This window comes from Sminthopsis crassicaudata, chromosome 1 (assembly GCF_048593235.1).
Source record: "Sminthopsis crassicaudata isolate SCR6 chromosome 1, ASM4859323v1, whole genome shotgun sequence".
Taxonomy (NCBI): Eukaryota; Metazoa; Chordata; class Mammalia; order Dasyuromorphia; family Dasyuridae; genus Sminthopsis; species Sminthopsis crassicaudata.
Window position 1 is genome coordinate 352,361,262 of NC_133617.1, and position 17,189 is coordinate 352,378,450.

The 17,189-nt window shown below is 32.2% G+C and overlaps 1 protein-coding gene across 1 annotated transcript in view; it reads left to right on the forward strand.

Moving 5' to 3' along the window:
• Positions 1 to 17,189, forward strand: part of GALNT1 (polypeptide N-acetylgalactosaminyltransferase 1) — a 149,978-nt gene that overhangs the window by 96,396 nt on the left and 36,393 nt on the right. Inside the window, 2 exon segments of the mRNA XM_074279217.1 lie at positions 12,090 to 12,297; positions 14,672 to 14,842. Of these exon segments, the coding sequence (XP_074135318.1) occupies positions 12,090 to 12,297; positions 14,672 to 14,842 (379 nt within the window).

Consider the following 17,189-nt stretch of genomic DNA (forward strand, 5'->3'; position numbering starts at 1 on the left):
CCAGGCTGCTGGAGGAGACTGGGGATAGTCAGACTGTGAATCAGGCTGCTGGAGGAAATTGAGACTGGGTCAGACTATGACAGACACAGACTGTAAAAGAGAAAATAAAGACTTTAGATTCTATTCTTGACCATTCTCTTGGTGTCTATCCTGCTGAGACCAAGGCCCTTCTGGAGGACCTCCAAAAAACTAGCCAAACATTACACGTAGTAATTGACATCGTTGGGAATGAGACAACATGAAAAAGAGAGATCCTTGAAGCAAGCTCTACAAGACCCTAGTAGAAACTGCTTAGGGGAGAACCCTAAAATGGCTGTCTTGGAAGTTTTGATTTATATGATCAATATAGAGAATATATAAAATTATAAGCATCATGAATCAAAGAAAGAGAATCTTGAGTAGATAAAGAGGGTAGACAATAAAGAGAGTTGAAAGATCGTTTTTGGAAGGAGTACAAAACAAGTGAAAATTTAAAAAATTAATGAATAGGACTGATTGAAGGATAGGAAAGGAAAGAAAATATGCTTGACTGAGGGGGAAAAAAGACAGAAGAATAATATCTAGCCAGATTAAAACAGGAAGAAAAAAAAAGGAAGAAAATAATATTTAAGGTCCTTAAAGGAAGAGGGCAATAAATGAGAGGGATCAGGAATAAGGGAAAGAAAGTCAGTGGGAATAGAGCCAACTTTATTTTTTTTAATTAAATAAATAATTGAAGGAACATAATGCGGTATTTATAACAGAAGGGGGGGGAATAATAATAGATTGGAAAAAATTAGAGTCAAATGGGGGGAAATATAAATCTCTCTTAATATTAAATGTGATTGTATTAAACAGTTCAATAAAATGAAAAAGTGATGGTTTGGATAATAAAACTAAAAAACTGATTCTCTAAAGAAAGTAATAAAATCAGTAAATCCTTAGGTTAACCTGATTAAGAAAAAGAAAACAATTAAATCAATAAATTAGTAAATGAACCATAAATGAACAACAAAAGAAACAAAAAAAGAATAATAAGAACATATTTTATAGTTATATGCTAACAAAATTAAGAAAGAAGTTGAGTAGTACCTAGAAATAAAATTACCAAGCTATCAAAAAAAAAAAAAAACAACACCCAAAAACAGATAAAGATATTAAATAATCTGATCTCAAAAAAAGAAATAGATACAGTTTTAAAGGAACTATTTGAAAAAATTCCCAGTGCGAATGGATTGAAGATTCTAGCAAACTTTTAAAGAACAATTAATTCACAAATTATTCTCTGTCATATTCCTTTTATGAGACAGATACAGATCTGATACCTAAACTAGGGAAAGCTAATACACATGAAGAATAGGTCAATATCATTAATGAATATTGACTCATTTTTTTTAAAAAAAAATTCTGTCAGTCTATAAAATTTTTATCCAAGAAATTATTTATTGTAATTTAGTGGGATTTATATAAAAGTTACAAGGATGATTCCACCTTAGAAAAATATTCAACATAATCATTTAAAAAGCCAAAACATCCAAAAATCACATAATGATTTGGATATTGACTTATTAAAACACACAAAACATTTGCATAGGTATAATTATAATTATAAAAGGATGATGTAGTATATAGAGCACTGATCCTGGAGTTATGAGTGCCTGAGTTCAAATCTAGCTTTACACACTTGACACTTACTAGCTGTGCAACCCTGGACAAGTCACTTGACCGCTATCATCTCACACACCCCCCCCAAAAAAAAACAATAACAACAAAAAAAAACAACTGAAACATCTGAAGGAATATTTAGTACTCATGGCTAGGTTGTGCCAGTATAATGAAGAGGATAATAATACCTAAATTAAATTTCACTTTAATGTTATTCCATTCAAATTACCATTGATAGACTTTTTTATACTTGATCCAATTGAAGCAGGGAGAGAGAGGATCTCGACTATCATGGGAAATGATGGGGAAAAAAAAAGTATGAAGGGGGAATAACATTGAATCAGACTTCAAACTATTATAAAGTAGTCATTTAAACCAGTTGGTATTAGTTAAAAAATAAAGAGCTCGACAGAACAGTTTAGACAAGGGAGAATCAGAAATAATGGAACTCAGTAATCCAGTGATTGATAAAATGGAAAACATAATTACTTAGGAAAAAATTCCTCATATGATAAAAGCATCTGGGAAAACTAGAAACATTGACATAAATTAGGTTTAGGTCAATAACTGATGCCATATTCCATAATATGTACTATAGATATATGACCTTACTAATTAAAGATTATACTTTCAAAGTTTCATTAGTGAAACAGATCATGTACCAATCACAACTATGAATAGAATATATTCTTTTTAAAAAATTGCTAATCTAAATGTTTATTTAAGACAAATGATATAGCAAGTAAAATTAGACACTCATAGACTAATCAATTTGTCCTAAGTCATAGATAGTTAATAGCAGAGTGACATCTATATTCCAAATTTTCTAACATCCAATTTGATTTTTTTCTTTTAGTAATTGAAAATTGTTCACATATCTCTACTTTCCACACTTCATTTCTCTCTCTCTTTCTCTCTCTTTTTTTTATTATAGCTTTTTTATTTACAAAACTTATGCATGGATAAATTTTCAACATTGACCTTTGCAAAACCTTCTGTTACAACTTTTCTTCTCCTTTCTCCCACCCCCTCTCCTAGATGGCATGTAGTCCAATATATGTTAAATATGGTAAAGTATATGTTAAATCCATTACATGTATACATATTTATACAGTTATCTTGATGCATAGGAAAATCAGATCTAGAAAGAAAGAAAAAACTGAAAAGGAAAATAAAATGCAAGGAAATAATAACAGAAAAAGTAGAAATGCTATGTTGTTGTTCACACTCATTTCCCCTCGTTCTCTCCCTGGGTGTAGCTGATTCTCTTATTTACTGAACAGTTGGAACTGGTTTGAATCATCTCATTGTTGAAGAGATCCATATCCATCAGAGTTGATCATCATATAATCTTGTTGTTGCCATGTACAGTAATCTCATGTAAGCCTCTCCAGTCCTTCTGAAATCATCCTGTTGGTCATTTCTTACAGAACAATAATATTCCATAACATTAATATACCACTATTTATTCAGCCATTCTCCAGTTGATGAGCGTCCACTCAGTTTCCACTTTCTAGCCACTAAAAACATTTTTGCACATGTGGGTCTTTCCCTTCTTTAAGATCTCTTTGGTAGTAGTAAACACTGCTGGATCAAAGGGTATGCACAGTTTGATAACTTTTTGAACATAGTTCCAAATTACTCTCCAGAATGGCTGTATGTATTCACAATTCCACCAACAATCTATCAGTGTCCCTGTTTTCCCACATCCCCTCTAACATTCTGCATTATCTTTCCCTGTCATTCTAGCCAATCTGACAGGTGTGTGGTGGTATCTCAGAGTGGTCTTAATTTGCATTTCTCTGATTAATAATGATTTGGAGCATCTTTTCATATGGCTAGAAATAGTTTCAATTTCTTCATCTGAGAATTGTCTGTTCATATCCTTTGACCACTTATCAATTGGAGAATGTCTTGATTTCGTATAAATTAGAGTCAATTCTCTACATATTTTGGAAATGAGGCCTTTGTAAAAATGTTTTCCCAGTTTATTGCTTCCCTTCTAATCTTGTCTGCATTAGTTTTGTTTGCTACCAAAACTTTCAACCTTATTTATTTTTCCTTTTGTCTTCACAAGTCTCAAGAGCAATTTAGAGTGTTAAACATTTCAAAATCACCTTTCCTGTCTCATATTACTCATATCCTATATATGTTTGTGAATATTTTTCTATTGATTAAGAAGAGTACACATTCTTTTTTGAGGACTATTGCATATCTGATTTCATTTATAAGAGAGTCCATTTTAACTTTTTTCATAGAAAGATCTGCATACCTACCATAAAAACTGTCAAATAGATATGTGACAAATAAAAATAATTTTAATCTGGTATGTGGAATTATTATTAATAAATTAATGAAATTAATAAAATTAATAAATTAGTAGAAAAGGCAATAGGATAACCAATTCTTTGGTCTGTCAGAACACAGATCCACACTGTTCCTGGAATTAAGGACAATAAATGACTGTCTAAAGATAAAAATTCAGGATTTGGATCACTACTTAAGTTAAATTTAAATTATTTGGAACCCCTCAAGAAGTTTTTCAGAGAACATAAAGCTGGCCTACCAAAATGCTTAGCTTTGGTCAGCTTCAGGTATTCAGATAGACTTCCCTTCAGTCCCTCTCATTCATAAGGTCCTATTAACCCCCAAAGGAAGGGAAAGTAGTTTTTTTTTTTTTTTTTTTTTCCCTAAAACTGAGTGACTTCTGCTAGCCCAGCTGATCAGTTGAAGTCATCAAGCTTAGTAGGGAGGAGTTTTTTCCTTGCCAGCTAGCCAATTAGGTTGTTCTTTTTTGGTTCCTTGGGAAGTTACACCAGAAAAGCTTAACCACAGAAAATGGATGCATCAACAATCTGTACCCTTCCTTTTGTATCAGTCATTGTTTACCTGCTTATCTTCATGTCAATCTGACCTTCAATATTTAGTTCAGTCAAGTTGCCCCTCAATACTTTTTATTTTCTACTCCACTAGTAGAAAATCCAGTTCTATATTTGCCTTAAAATTTTTTCTTCCTGGAAAGATTCCAAACTCAGGTCCCTAATTGACAAACATAATTTTTTTTTCATCAGAATCATATAAAATTATTCTCATGACTCATCCTAATTCCTCAGATTACCTAAGTGCATATATGTTAATGGAGATTTTCATATTAACCTTGTTCTCCACTAACTTTTTCTCTTCTAAGGAGATTGAGATCTCAGTTTTTCTATGGCAAGCTGCTGAAGGAAAGAATGATATACTAATTACTCTTGTTTCCTCTGGCTACATTCTTGTTATCCAATTTCTAGAATAATACTTCTTTATGGCTGTCAATGCTTATTCTCTTATAAGGAAATTGGACTTCCTCTGTTCTCTAAAGTTAGAACCAATTTGTGAACACATAATGGCCTTGGCTTAGAGACAGACTTCTGTATTTGGAGCTCATAGGTTAGCCACCTGTTTTCCTTTGCCCTCCTGGTTAAAAACAAAACACTTTTTTTCTTTTCTTTTCTTTTTTTTTTTTTTTTTTTTTTTTTTTTTGCTTAAACCTAGCGTCCTGCCCAAAATAGTGTTTGATTCTGCAGTTATAATCTGTAATTACTATTCTCTTCCTATTTCCTGATGATCCAAAGTGTATAGTAAGCTGGCAAGGACAATTCAATTCATTCTTTCAAAAAATCTCAAACTTATTAATAAAACATTTTTTTTTTCTTAAGACTGTCAAGTGGTGTGATTCTGTCATAAATCAATGAATTATTTTTCCAGCTTAGGTCAGCAGGTAGAGAATTGAACTATCTGTGGACACTGGGGACAGGATCAAGGTCAAGAGCAAGCTACAATGTGTTCTAATGAAAAGAGAGGAATCAAACAGTGATAAACTATTTAAATTCTATTATGAAGAAATGATACATGTGTCCTGATCACAGCCTATCATCAGGGGCTCACAGAGGGAGTATAATTAGAGAATTGGGAATAGTTCTGTTCTATTTTGATGATCTTAAAAGAAGGGAAAGGGAGGGGGAAAGGAATGATCTGTTTGAGGGGTGAGAAGAAAATGAAATTATTTTATGTGCTCAATTAGAAATCTATATATACAAGGAAATAGGTATTGGGGAAGCAGTTGGCATTTGAATCCTACTCATTGAAACCTGGGCAAAGGAGGGAAGAATATACATCCCCCCATAGAATTAGGCATAAAAGTAGTTTCATTTGATGGAGAAACAGAAGAGAAAGGGGAGGAGGAAAAGAGAATAGGAGAGAAGATAAAGAAAAGTTTTTAGTCCAAAGGATTCAAACTGAAGATTTACAAAATTGTTTTTAGAAGGTCTTTTTGTTGTGGCAAAGAACTGGAATCTGAGAAGGATACACATTATTTTTGGGAATAGCTAAATAAGTCATAGTATATAAATGTAATGGAATACTATTGTGCTATTAGAAAAGGTGAAGGGGATGATTTCAGAGAAACTTATATAAATTATTGCAAAGTAAAGTGAGTAGAACCAAATGAACAATGTATACAATAACAAGAATATTGAAAAGATAAATAATTTTGAAAAATATAAGAATACTGACCCATAATGCAGTGACTAAATACTATGATAAAACATGGTACCCACATGCTAATAGAGATATGATGAATTCAGAGTGTGGCGGATTGAGACATATTTTGGGGAGACATGCCATTATGGGAATTTGGATTTTTTTTTTTTTTAATGTGACAAGTTTTGTTTTCTTTCTCAGTGAGAAGGGGAGAAGAGAAAAAGGATAGCATAAGGGGGCTTTTCATTGTTTTTTTTTTTTTTTTTTTTTTAAATAAAGAATTGAATTGGAAACCAAAAACTTTTCCTTATTAATCTGATTGCTGTAAAATTCTACTGAATCAAACTTCAACTAGTACAATATATTAGTGAAGAAACAAATTTACTGTTAAGTAGTAAGGATCTATCAGGAAGTTAATACCTACTTACAGTAAGTACATTGTACTCAATGAATATTCAGTCTCTTATTTCTAATCAATAGATATATATCAGAAGATAATGAATTTATGATATAATATGAAACTTAAGTATGTTACATTATTCTTCCATCACTTTTGATGTTTTTGCATCTCTGTATCCTTTTTAGAAAAGATTGTGGAGTTTATAAATTTCTGACTTAGCCTCTTTATCAAAACTTCACATTATGTTCTGAGCTTTAATACAGTGTGATTTGTTTTGTTTTTCTTTTACCAATTACTTTGATACAGTCTTTAACATTCATTCACTGAAGGGAAAAATTGTGACTTTTCTTGTTCTTTAGAAATAGCTTGAGAGATAGCTGAAAGGGGGAGCCCCAGGAGCTTTAGGCACTTCAGCAGATCCTTGAGTTCATCGGTACAGGTTGTCAGCTGACCAGGACTTCTTATCTTGTGTGGTTCTTGCAGGTCTTCACTACATCCTCCATGGAGGCTCTGCCCAATGTATTCAAAGCTTTCCTGTAGATCTTTTAATATAATTTCCGCATGCCAGGGTAACCATAGAGCTGTCTCTGTCATCCTTCAGCTTTGCTCCATGATGAGTTGTCATGTCCTCATTGGAGCTATTTTCTACACACCAGTTGTGTGAGTTCATGTGCCACAACCCACATAAAATTGCTGCATGTTTTTTCACAGCCCCTTGAGTTACCTTATATTTTTGAGATTTTTTTGAGAAGATAGATAATACTCAGTTATTAAGCTTGTATTAAATGTGAAGAAAAATTTCCCATAGCCAGGGAGAAGAAAGAAATAGTAAGTGCAGTTTTGGGGTAATTGATTGCCATATCTTTTCCATAATCAATGATTTTGATTCTAATACTGTTTCTAAAGCTAAAAGGGGAGAAGGCAGTTAAGTATTAAGCAGATAGCAGTAGAACAGAGGGCAGAGTAAACAGACTGAATGGATATGAAGCATGGTTTGGGACTTACTAGATATAGAGGGTTAGGTAAATTTGCTTTCACTTACCAACTACGAGAGCTTAGCTATAGGTTGTATTTGCACAGCTGAGTGTACTAACTCCCCCAAGGAAGGTGGTATGGATAAAGAGAAAAGGGGAAGTAGTAGAGCAGATGCTGCAACCTGCTTATTTTGTGCCATTCCATTGCCCTTTGTCATTTACTTTCAATAATTACAAAAAAACTAGATAAATATTATCTTCAAGTTTAATAGCATTTGGGTATCAGGGTATGGTTATTGCCATACTTGAATCCCATGGGACTCTAAGCATAGGGTTGGTATGAGTGAAGCTGTGAAGATTAATTCCCTCTTAAGATTTTCAGTTACTAAAATACTTTTGGACAGCATCTCCTGAATCCTGTCTCTCTGAATTCCACATTATATTAAGGTGGTAATATATAGGATATGATTATAAAGTGAAGAGATCGGTTTCTTGCTGAATATTCCTTTCATTCCATTCAAAGGAAATGCCTTATGACATTATTTCCACCATTGTACAAATACATTTCTTCGAATTTCTTTTGAAGGTTTTTTTAGTATCTATGTAGCATTCTTTTAAATATCGTCCTTGATAGTATTTATCCTTTGGGACTGAATTTGATATTTATTAATACAACCAAAATCCATTCAGAGTATTATAAATAGAATTAATCAAGCTTCTTACAAGCTGTTTATATTCTTTTTGCAAGGAAAGTTTAAAAAAAAAAAGTTCTAACACAAGACTAAATTTTTTGTGTCTTTCATGTCTTTTGTGAATGTACTATAAGTAGGAATTAACTTCCTGATAGATCCTCACTACTTAATAGTAAATTTATTTCTTCACCAATATATTGTACTAGTTGAGTTCTAGAAAACTTTTGATTCAGTAGATTTCCACAGCAATCAGATTAATCAGGAAAAATCTTTAGTTTCCAATTCCAATTTCAATTGAAAGCTGGAAGCTTTAAGGTAGTTTTAAAATTTTATAATTCTTCTACTTCTGCTTCTTTTTCTTTACCATTCTCTATTCTTTTTCTTTTGTCCTTCCAAAGATGTTATCTACCAAGCTTTTGATTACTATATATGAATACCACATCATTTTTTCCTGACTTTCTATTCTTTCCCTCTTCCTCACACCCTCAAACTTCCTATTATAGTTGTTCTTCATTGCTTGATACATATGAAGTGAAAGAAATTTTACTAGGTTAGATCTTAAAGTTAGGTGGGCTCCCCATGGGTAAGAAACATTATTTTTTTCTCATCCTTAAAGTATGTTAAAGTTTTTCTGTGAAGTCTGTTGTCTAGTTCAGAAAAAGGAGCTAGGTCCTATCCATGTCCTATAGACCAGGTTCCCTAATGGTATCTTAGATCAGTTCCCTTATCTTTTTTCATTCTTAGTGGCTAATCAGGTTAATACTTTGCTTGATGAACTCTTAATTTAATTGATCTTTTTCAATTAAAAAGAAAAGGGGGGGAGGGAAAAATTGTCACGTGCCCAAAAGAACATCAGGGAGGATTCAAAATATCCAACAATAAGTTTCCATTTCAAGAAAGCATATATAATAAAAGGCATTACATTCATGACTATTAAAAAATTTAATTGATCTTTTTAAAGAGAGGTTCATAACCAGTAACTTTTTCCGTAATAGATTAATTAAATAATGAACTTAACTTTCCATATGTAAATTTCTTCTCTTAATTTAAGTCCTATTTTCTCCCCTAATTGCATACTGCTGCAAAAGCTGGGAGTTTATATAGAGGATAAAACAACAGCAGCAGCAACAATAACAACAAAAACTTGACTATTTTAGGTTTGGTCTATCATTAAACAGTATAGCCCAAAAAATTATTTGCTAATAGTTTAGCATTAGATGAATTTCTCAAAAGTGGATGTCTCTTGATGGCTGGAAATGTATTCAGATTCACTAAACTTGACATTTTAAAAAAATTTTTATTATTTTTTTAAGTTTATTTTTTTATTTTGTTTTTTTATTAATTTTTATAACATTTTCTTTGACATTACATATGCATAGGTAATTTTTTTTTTTTAACAACATTATCCCTTGTATTCCCTTCTGTTCCGAGTTTTTCCCCTCCTTCCCTCCACCCCTTCCCCTAGTTGGCAGGCATTCCCATACATATTAAATATCTTATAGTATATCCTAGGTACAATATATTTGTGCAGAACTGAATTTTGTTGTTGTTGTTGTTGCAAAGGAAGGATTGTATTTGCAAGGTAAAAATAATCTGGGAAGAGAAACAAAACAAAACAAAACAAAACAAAACAAAAAACAATGTTCACAGTTTACACTCATTTCCCAGTGTTCCTTTTCTGGATGTAGCTGATTCTGTCCATCATTGATCAATTGGAATTGGATTAGCTCTTCTCTATGTTGAAGATATCCACTTCCATCAGAATACATCCTCGTACAGTATCATTGTTGAAGTGTATAATGATCTTCTGGTTCTGCTTGTTTCACTCAGCATCAGTTGATGTAAGTCTCTCCAAGCCTCTCTGTATTCCTCCAGTTGGTCATTTCTTACAGAACAATAATATTCCATAACATTCATATACTATAATTTACCCAACCATTCTCCAATTAATGGACATCCATTCATTTTCCAGTTTCTAGCCACTATGAAAAGGGCTGCCACAAACATTTTGGCACATACAGGTCCCTTTCCCTTCTTTAGTATTTCCTTGGGATATAAGCCCAGTAGTAGTATGGCTGGGCCAAAGGGTATGCACATTTTGATAACTTTTGGGGCATAATTCCAGATTGCTCTCCAGAATGGTTGGATTCTTTCACAACTCCACCAGCAATGTATTAGTGTCCCAGTTTTCCCACAGCCCCTCCAACATACATCGTTATTTGTTCCTGTCATCTTAGCCAATCTGACAGGTGTGTAATGATATCTCAGAGTTGTCTTAATTTGCATTTCTCTGATCAATAGTGATTTGGAACACTCTTTCATATGAGTGGAAATAGTTTAATTTCATCATCTGAAAATTGTCTGTTCATATCCTTTGACCATTTATAATTGGAGAATGGCTTGATTTCTTATAAATTAAAGTCAATTCTCTGTATATTTTGGAGATGAGGCCTTTATCAAAACCTTTAACTGTAAAAATTTTCCCAATTTGTTACTTCCCTTCTAATCTTGTTTGCATTAGTTTTGTTTGTGCAGAAACTTTTTAATTTGGTGTAATCAAAAATTTCTATTTTGTGATCAATAATGGTCTCTAGTTCTCCTTTGGACACAACCTCCTTCCTCCTCCACAAGTCTGAGAGGTAAACCATCCCATGTTCCTCCAATGCCTAAATCTTGGACCCATTTTGATCTTATCTTAGTATGTGGTGTTAAATGTGGGTCCATGCCTAGTTTCTGCCATACTAATTTCCAGTTTTCCCGGCAGTTTTTGTCAAATAATGAATTCTTATCCCAAAATTTGGGATCTTTGGGTTTGTCAAACACTAGATTGCTATTTTTATTCACTATCTTGCCCTGTGAACCTAACCTATGCCACTGATCAACTATAAACTTGATATTTTATTAAAAAATGAAATGGGCTTTAAAAAATATTTTGTTTTTTTCAACTCATGAAGAAGACATAGGATATTCATATGAAGATAAAAGACTCTTCCCTTGCAAAATTCTACCATCAGAGTGATAGAACAATAGAAACGATGTTTTCTGGTTACTTTACTAGTCAGATTTCAAAATAACAGTTTTGATAGTTAAGAAAAAAAAATTCAGAATGAGATCTTCAACAAATTCCTTAGTTATTTTTTTATTGCATACAGAGAACAATACTAGATGGGGGGAGAGATTAAAAAGTTCATGTAAAACAGTCCCAGCCTTTCTGGACTTTTTGTCTAATAAAAGTATTTTTAACCTAGCTCTGGGAACACGAGTGGGGGGGAAAAATTCACTCATCTCTAAAACTTATTTTTCCCCCGCTTATTTTTGTTTTTTTGATTCTTTATAACTCTATTCTATTATTCCAGATCTATTCCATATTACTTCGATTCTTGTACTCTCTGGTTCAGCCAAATCTTTGATCTGGATGTCCCCTATGCTTAGAATGTGGTCCTTCCCCAATTTTGCCTCTTAAATTCCCACTTTTTCTCAAAGATCAGCTCAAGTGCCATCTTCTACTGATCTCTCTACCTGCTACTGCTTCCCCACATCAGTTATCTTATATTTATTTTGCATATTTATTTACTTATATATGCAAATGTTTACACCTCCCTATTTCTTCCAATAGAATGGTAAGTGAATCAGCTTATGTTATGGGAAGAATTTTTCCCAATTGAAAATGGGAGGAAGAGGACTTATGGAACTTTTCAGAAACTTTAGGCATGATGTAAAACGTCCTTTCACTTATATTTCTTTGTTCTCTTTACCCTCCTCCCAACTTAAATTATAAGGACAAACCAAAATTTCTCTATTATTCAAGCAGCAGCTAATTTAGTTTTTATGCCTTGTTTTTGTTATTTTTCTTTTCAGATTTTTTAAAGAGACCTTTGGAGAGTTATGTGAGGAAATTGAAAGTCCCAGTTCATGTAATTCGAATGGAGCAGCGTTCTGGACTGATCAGAGCCAGATTAAAGGGAGCTGCTGTTTCTAAAGGCCAGGTCATTACCTTCTTAGATGCTCATTGTGAGTGTACAGTAGGATGGCTGGAACCACTTTTGGCAAGAATCAAAGTTGACAGGTAATTAACTGGAAACTAATATTCTTTCAAACTGATTTTAGTGCATTCATCCTATGTAACATGGATAATCTTTACTTCAACATATAGAGTAAATGACATGATAAATGTTCTTTGGGTAAATATATTCTGTGTTATTTTAGGTATAAATCAAATTTCCTTGTTTATGAAAAACTTTTTCCAGAAATACTCACTTTTAAAAAGTTATGTTTTCCTACCTGGAAAGTTAATTGTACTCATTCTCTATTTAGATAGCTTGGTTGAGACAAAGCGAAATTTCTTAATTTGGAGATTAATTGGTTTTCCTTTTTAACATTCTTGCTTATTTAGCTCACTATCTGAGGAATAGGAAGTTCCTTTCCAAGTGCTTAGTGTTAGAAGACAAAACCAGAAAGAATTTAATGGGAAACTATGAAGAGAACGGAATGGGAAAGAGAAAGGGAAATGATTTTTTTAAAGTAAGCTCTATCACTACAATTAAACAATATTAAATTTTTTTTTAAATTGGCACTTATAAACCTATAAGTTGATTTAGAAAATTGCCTTTATATCTTGTAAATGTTAAAATAATCTATAATTTTCTCCCCAAAGTTGAATATTGCACCTATGAGCTATCCCACCCACCCCTAGTTAACTACCATTTCCTCTATTCCTTCTTCAAATCCCAGACTTCTAATAATTCTTATCCTGCCTTAATTCCTGTAAAAAGTAACTTAGATACAGAATTCTGGGGAGAATTATATGTTTTCATATATTTAGACTATTTTTAAGCCATGTATGTTAGGAAATTGTTTAAAATGATATTTGGTTGCAACTCCAAAACCATTTCTACTCTAAATCTAATATAACAATACTCATATAGGTGATGAAGTTATAGAATTAAAGTACTTTATATATATGTATAGAGAGAGAGAGATTTTATTATATTTCTCAACCAAAATGCAAAAATAAAAAAAAATTTAGATGATGAATACATATTTTTAAATTCACCCTGCTTTCAATATAATTCTGCAAATAAAATATGTTTAACTTTTAGGTTCAAGAATATTTGTACTCATCAATAATTTTAAGTTTTTTTCTAGTTGTATGCATTTTATAGAAAAGTTTCTGAGTAGCCTGAAGGAGTATGTGACTATTATTATTGACGTGTTTTTCAGTAATTATTAAATTTTTATTTAACTAAAAGAAAATGTTTCATTAAACTTAGACTTGAGAATGTTTATTTGCATAGATAATATTTTTTAATCTCATTGAACTATGTATCTTAAAATACTACTTAATGATTAAAAATATTACATTGAATATATGTACATAGCAAAAAGCACCAATAATTTATCAAGCGTTTATTATGAACCAGGCACTCTGTTGGGCATGCGGAATGCAGAAGCAAATGAATGAAATTATCCCTGTTTCCAAGGAACTAATGTTGTCATGCACATCCACCTTTCCTGTAGTTTTTAAGATTTGAACTCCTAAATAAAATATACAATTGCCTACTTTTGCCCCTTTTCAATTGAAAAATAAATGAATTCCCACTCTTTGTGAGCTTTTTGCAGTATGGGACCTGCTTGGTTTATATATCCTATTATTTCTGTCAGTGATCCATCAAAATTAGGCAGTTGACAAGGAACATCCAAAAGAGAATATATTTTAACTAAAGAGAATATGCTTAACTAAATTAACCTATCAGTAAGAATTGCTGGTTCCAGTTTTGTACCTAATTCTCTATTGCTTTAGCTATTTCAAGCAGAGTAAGAGTAGATATTTTATCCATATGCCCTATTATATGTCATGCTTGATCTTTCTTTTCTGCCTCAAGGTTATTTTCTTTGCCTGGACCTTCTTCCTCTTTCTTTGCCCAGTTTAATCCTAAAAACTTGAAGATCCAGCCTAAGAACCATCTCCTGGCTATTGCCATTCCACGGTCTTTTCCCTTCCTTAGAATGTGGTATTTCAAACCTACTATTGATTATCATTATTACCATATGTTGTTCTCTAGATGTGTTATGTAGATTTGTTTGGCTTCTTCAGCCAAAAATATCATTTCAAGGGCAAAGTCTATATCTCCTAGCTGTTTTTGCCTTCTATGCTCTATCATAAGCACTTGGATATTTGCTGAATAAATACTTTTGTGACTTCAAACCTGAGACATTAAAAAATTGATTTGGTCATAGTGAGTCAACAACTTAGAGGATAAAGTCAAGCGTCTTCTCTCCAATCCTTATGCTGGAATGATTATTCTCCCAGATGGCAGGTGGGCCCTCTCAAGGCACCCTGATCAATGGCCACTGGACCCAGTAATTTTTCTAATAGCATGTGATTAATTTTCTTAGAGCATATATCATATTATCTAATTGGTTTTGATATATTTCTTTAGGAGAACTGTTGTGTGCCCTATCATTGATGTTATCAGTGATGATACTTTTGAGTACATGGCAGGCTCTGATATGACGTACGGTGGCTTCAATTGGAAGTTGAATTTCCGCTGGTATCCTGTTCCCCAGAGAGAAATGGACAGAAGGAAAGGTGATAGAACACTTCCTGTCAGGTATAGTGAAATTATTATTTATGTTCAAAAATTTTCCTTATGCGTTGCTTTCAGGTTTTTAAAAACTGTTTTAAAATCTTTTTTCTTATGTCTGCTTTTAGGAAATTAAAATGTTTCACAAATAGTACCAAAAAGGTTAAAATTAAGAAAATAAAATCCTGAGATTATAAAGCTCACTTTAAAATTTTTTGTTTTCTATAATGGATAAAGAGTTTGGTTTCAGAGTCAAAAAGACCTGAGTTCATATTCTACCTTTGATACCTACAGTCCTCTCAATCTCCAAATAGTTCTCTAAGATTAAAAGTTGCAAAGCAGATGCTTATCTATATTAGTTGACAGAATTTCCTCACTGTTAATTTCCTTTAGCAATAAAATCACAGAAGTTTTCAAAACTGTATTTCTATCTATATTTTTTAAAGAAGCATTTTCCCTGTGTTCTAGAAATACTGTACAAAAACTTCATAGAAAAAAATACAAATTCTTGTACAGTTTAAATTTTTTTTTTAAATAACCTTTGAATTCTTTTGCTTCTTCTTGTATTTACTATTTGCAGAATCTTGATAAAGCAAGTGATATTATTCCCACTTTACAGATAATAAAACTGTAGAAGACTTAAAATATGGTCACACAGCTAATAAATATCTGAGGTAGGAATAAACCTAAGCCTCTTAAATCTTTGCTCATTGCTCTATTCATAATGTACTACTATCTCCCTGTTATTTATAACATCTTAAGCCAAGGTTAAAGTGTCAGGATGTAGTTGATTAGGGCTCTCCTCCTGTCCTCCATCCTACATTTTCTCTTGATCATCTTAAGGGTTTATATCTATAATGGAAGTAAATGATTTGCAAATTAATAAGCCAGAGTTGTATTTATTCTGTTATAAAAGAATCTTTTTTTTTTTTCCTTAACTGTGTCAGTCTGAAAATAATAGCTAAACTTGGATTTTTAATATGAAATGTTGTGAATCCATTTCTCTTTTTTTCCCCACTATTTTTTCCTGGTCACCTTTGCAGGGGAGTATTATTTTCTCCTTTAGGTCATAGTTCAAGTCATCTGCTAGGTGAAGACCTTTACTTAGTATGCTGCCTTGGGCCTCTTGACCAAACACGTCCAAATCTTCTTTTTGTTAATTTTTTCATCTGGTTTTCTAGTCTTCTTTCTTTGCTTTCCATTGGAACTGCTTCTATAATAATGATATATCTTTGTATGTTAGCCTTGAAGGTAGAGGTTTTTAAGGTGAAGCTTTTTAAAGAATTAATCCTAAAATAAGAATATTCTTCTTTTAAACTGTTTCCCTAGTTCCTTGGGTCTAATTGTTTATTTCTTATTGAATAGAATCTTTTTTTTTTTTTTTTTTTTTTTTCCTGTACTCTTGTGGATATAGAGTCTAATAGATTACTTTTTACTATAGGATATTTTTCTTCCTTTCATCTCCCTGCTAATGGAAAACGAATCTTAAACTGAAAGGAATCAACTGTTTTGTCTGATGGTTTTTTCACTTCTTTCTTAGCATACTCTAGATATCCTAGAAACTATGGTGTCTTCTTGTACCATTCCAAAGCCAACTTGCCCTACAATTGGAGCAGTTCTTCTCCTTTGTTCAGCAGGGGTGGACTTGAAGTTTTTCAAGAGGAATTTGTGTTTCTTTATTTATGTTGTATTTTCTTAAGACCAGTAAAGCCACATAAAGTTGTAAATTTTTGTTGTTGTTGTTGTTGTTCCTGTACAATCATGCTTTCCAGGGGAAGGACTACATGGTGATTCTTTATGACAGTAGCTATAGAAACTTCCTAATCCCAAATTCAACATGAATCAGAATACGCTTAGGAAAGTATATGATATGGTTCATAAGTATAATATTATTTGTAATGGAATATTATAAATATATTCCAAATATATTCACAAAAGGTTTAACTTAATTTTATACTTTTTTTTCATTAAAAATAAGTTTTTGAAAGATTAAGATTTTATATGGAAACTATTATATGGAAGTAAAAGATTGGATGAAAAAATTTAAATTGGTTTTTTTTTTTTAAATACCTAGAATGAGGAAGTTCTTTTAACTTTAATATACTTAGACTTAATTGTAATACACGTTTTGACAGCATACTAAAATTTTCATGAGAAATCTTTTCTATTATAGTACTAGGAATCCCTCATTGAAAGCCCTGATCTTACAAATAACTTGTATTTACAAATGACTGCCCTATCCCTTCCCCTTACTGATAGGACTATTGCTATGAAAGAATTTATGAGTTCAGAAACAGATAAAGAGGAAAGCCTTTTAAAAGCAAAAATAGCTCACAGAAAGTAGACCTTGGGAAGAGCCTGCCTGCCTGTTCAC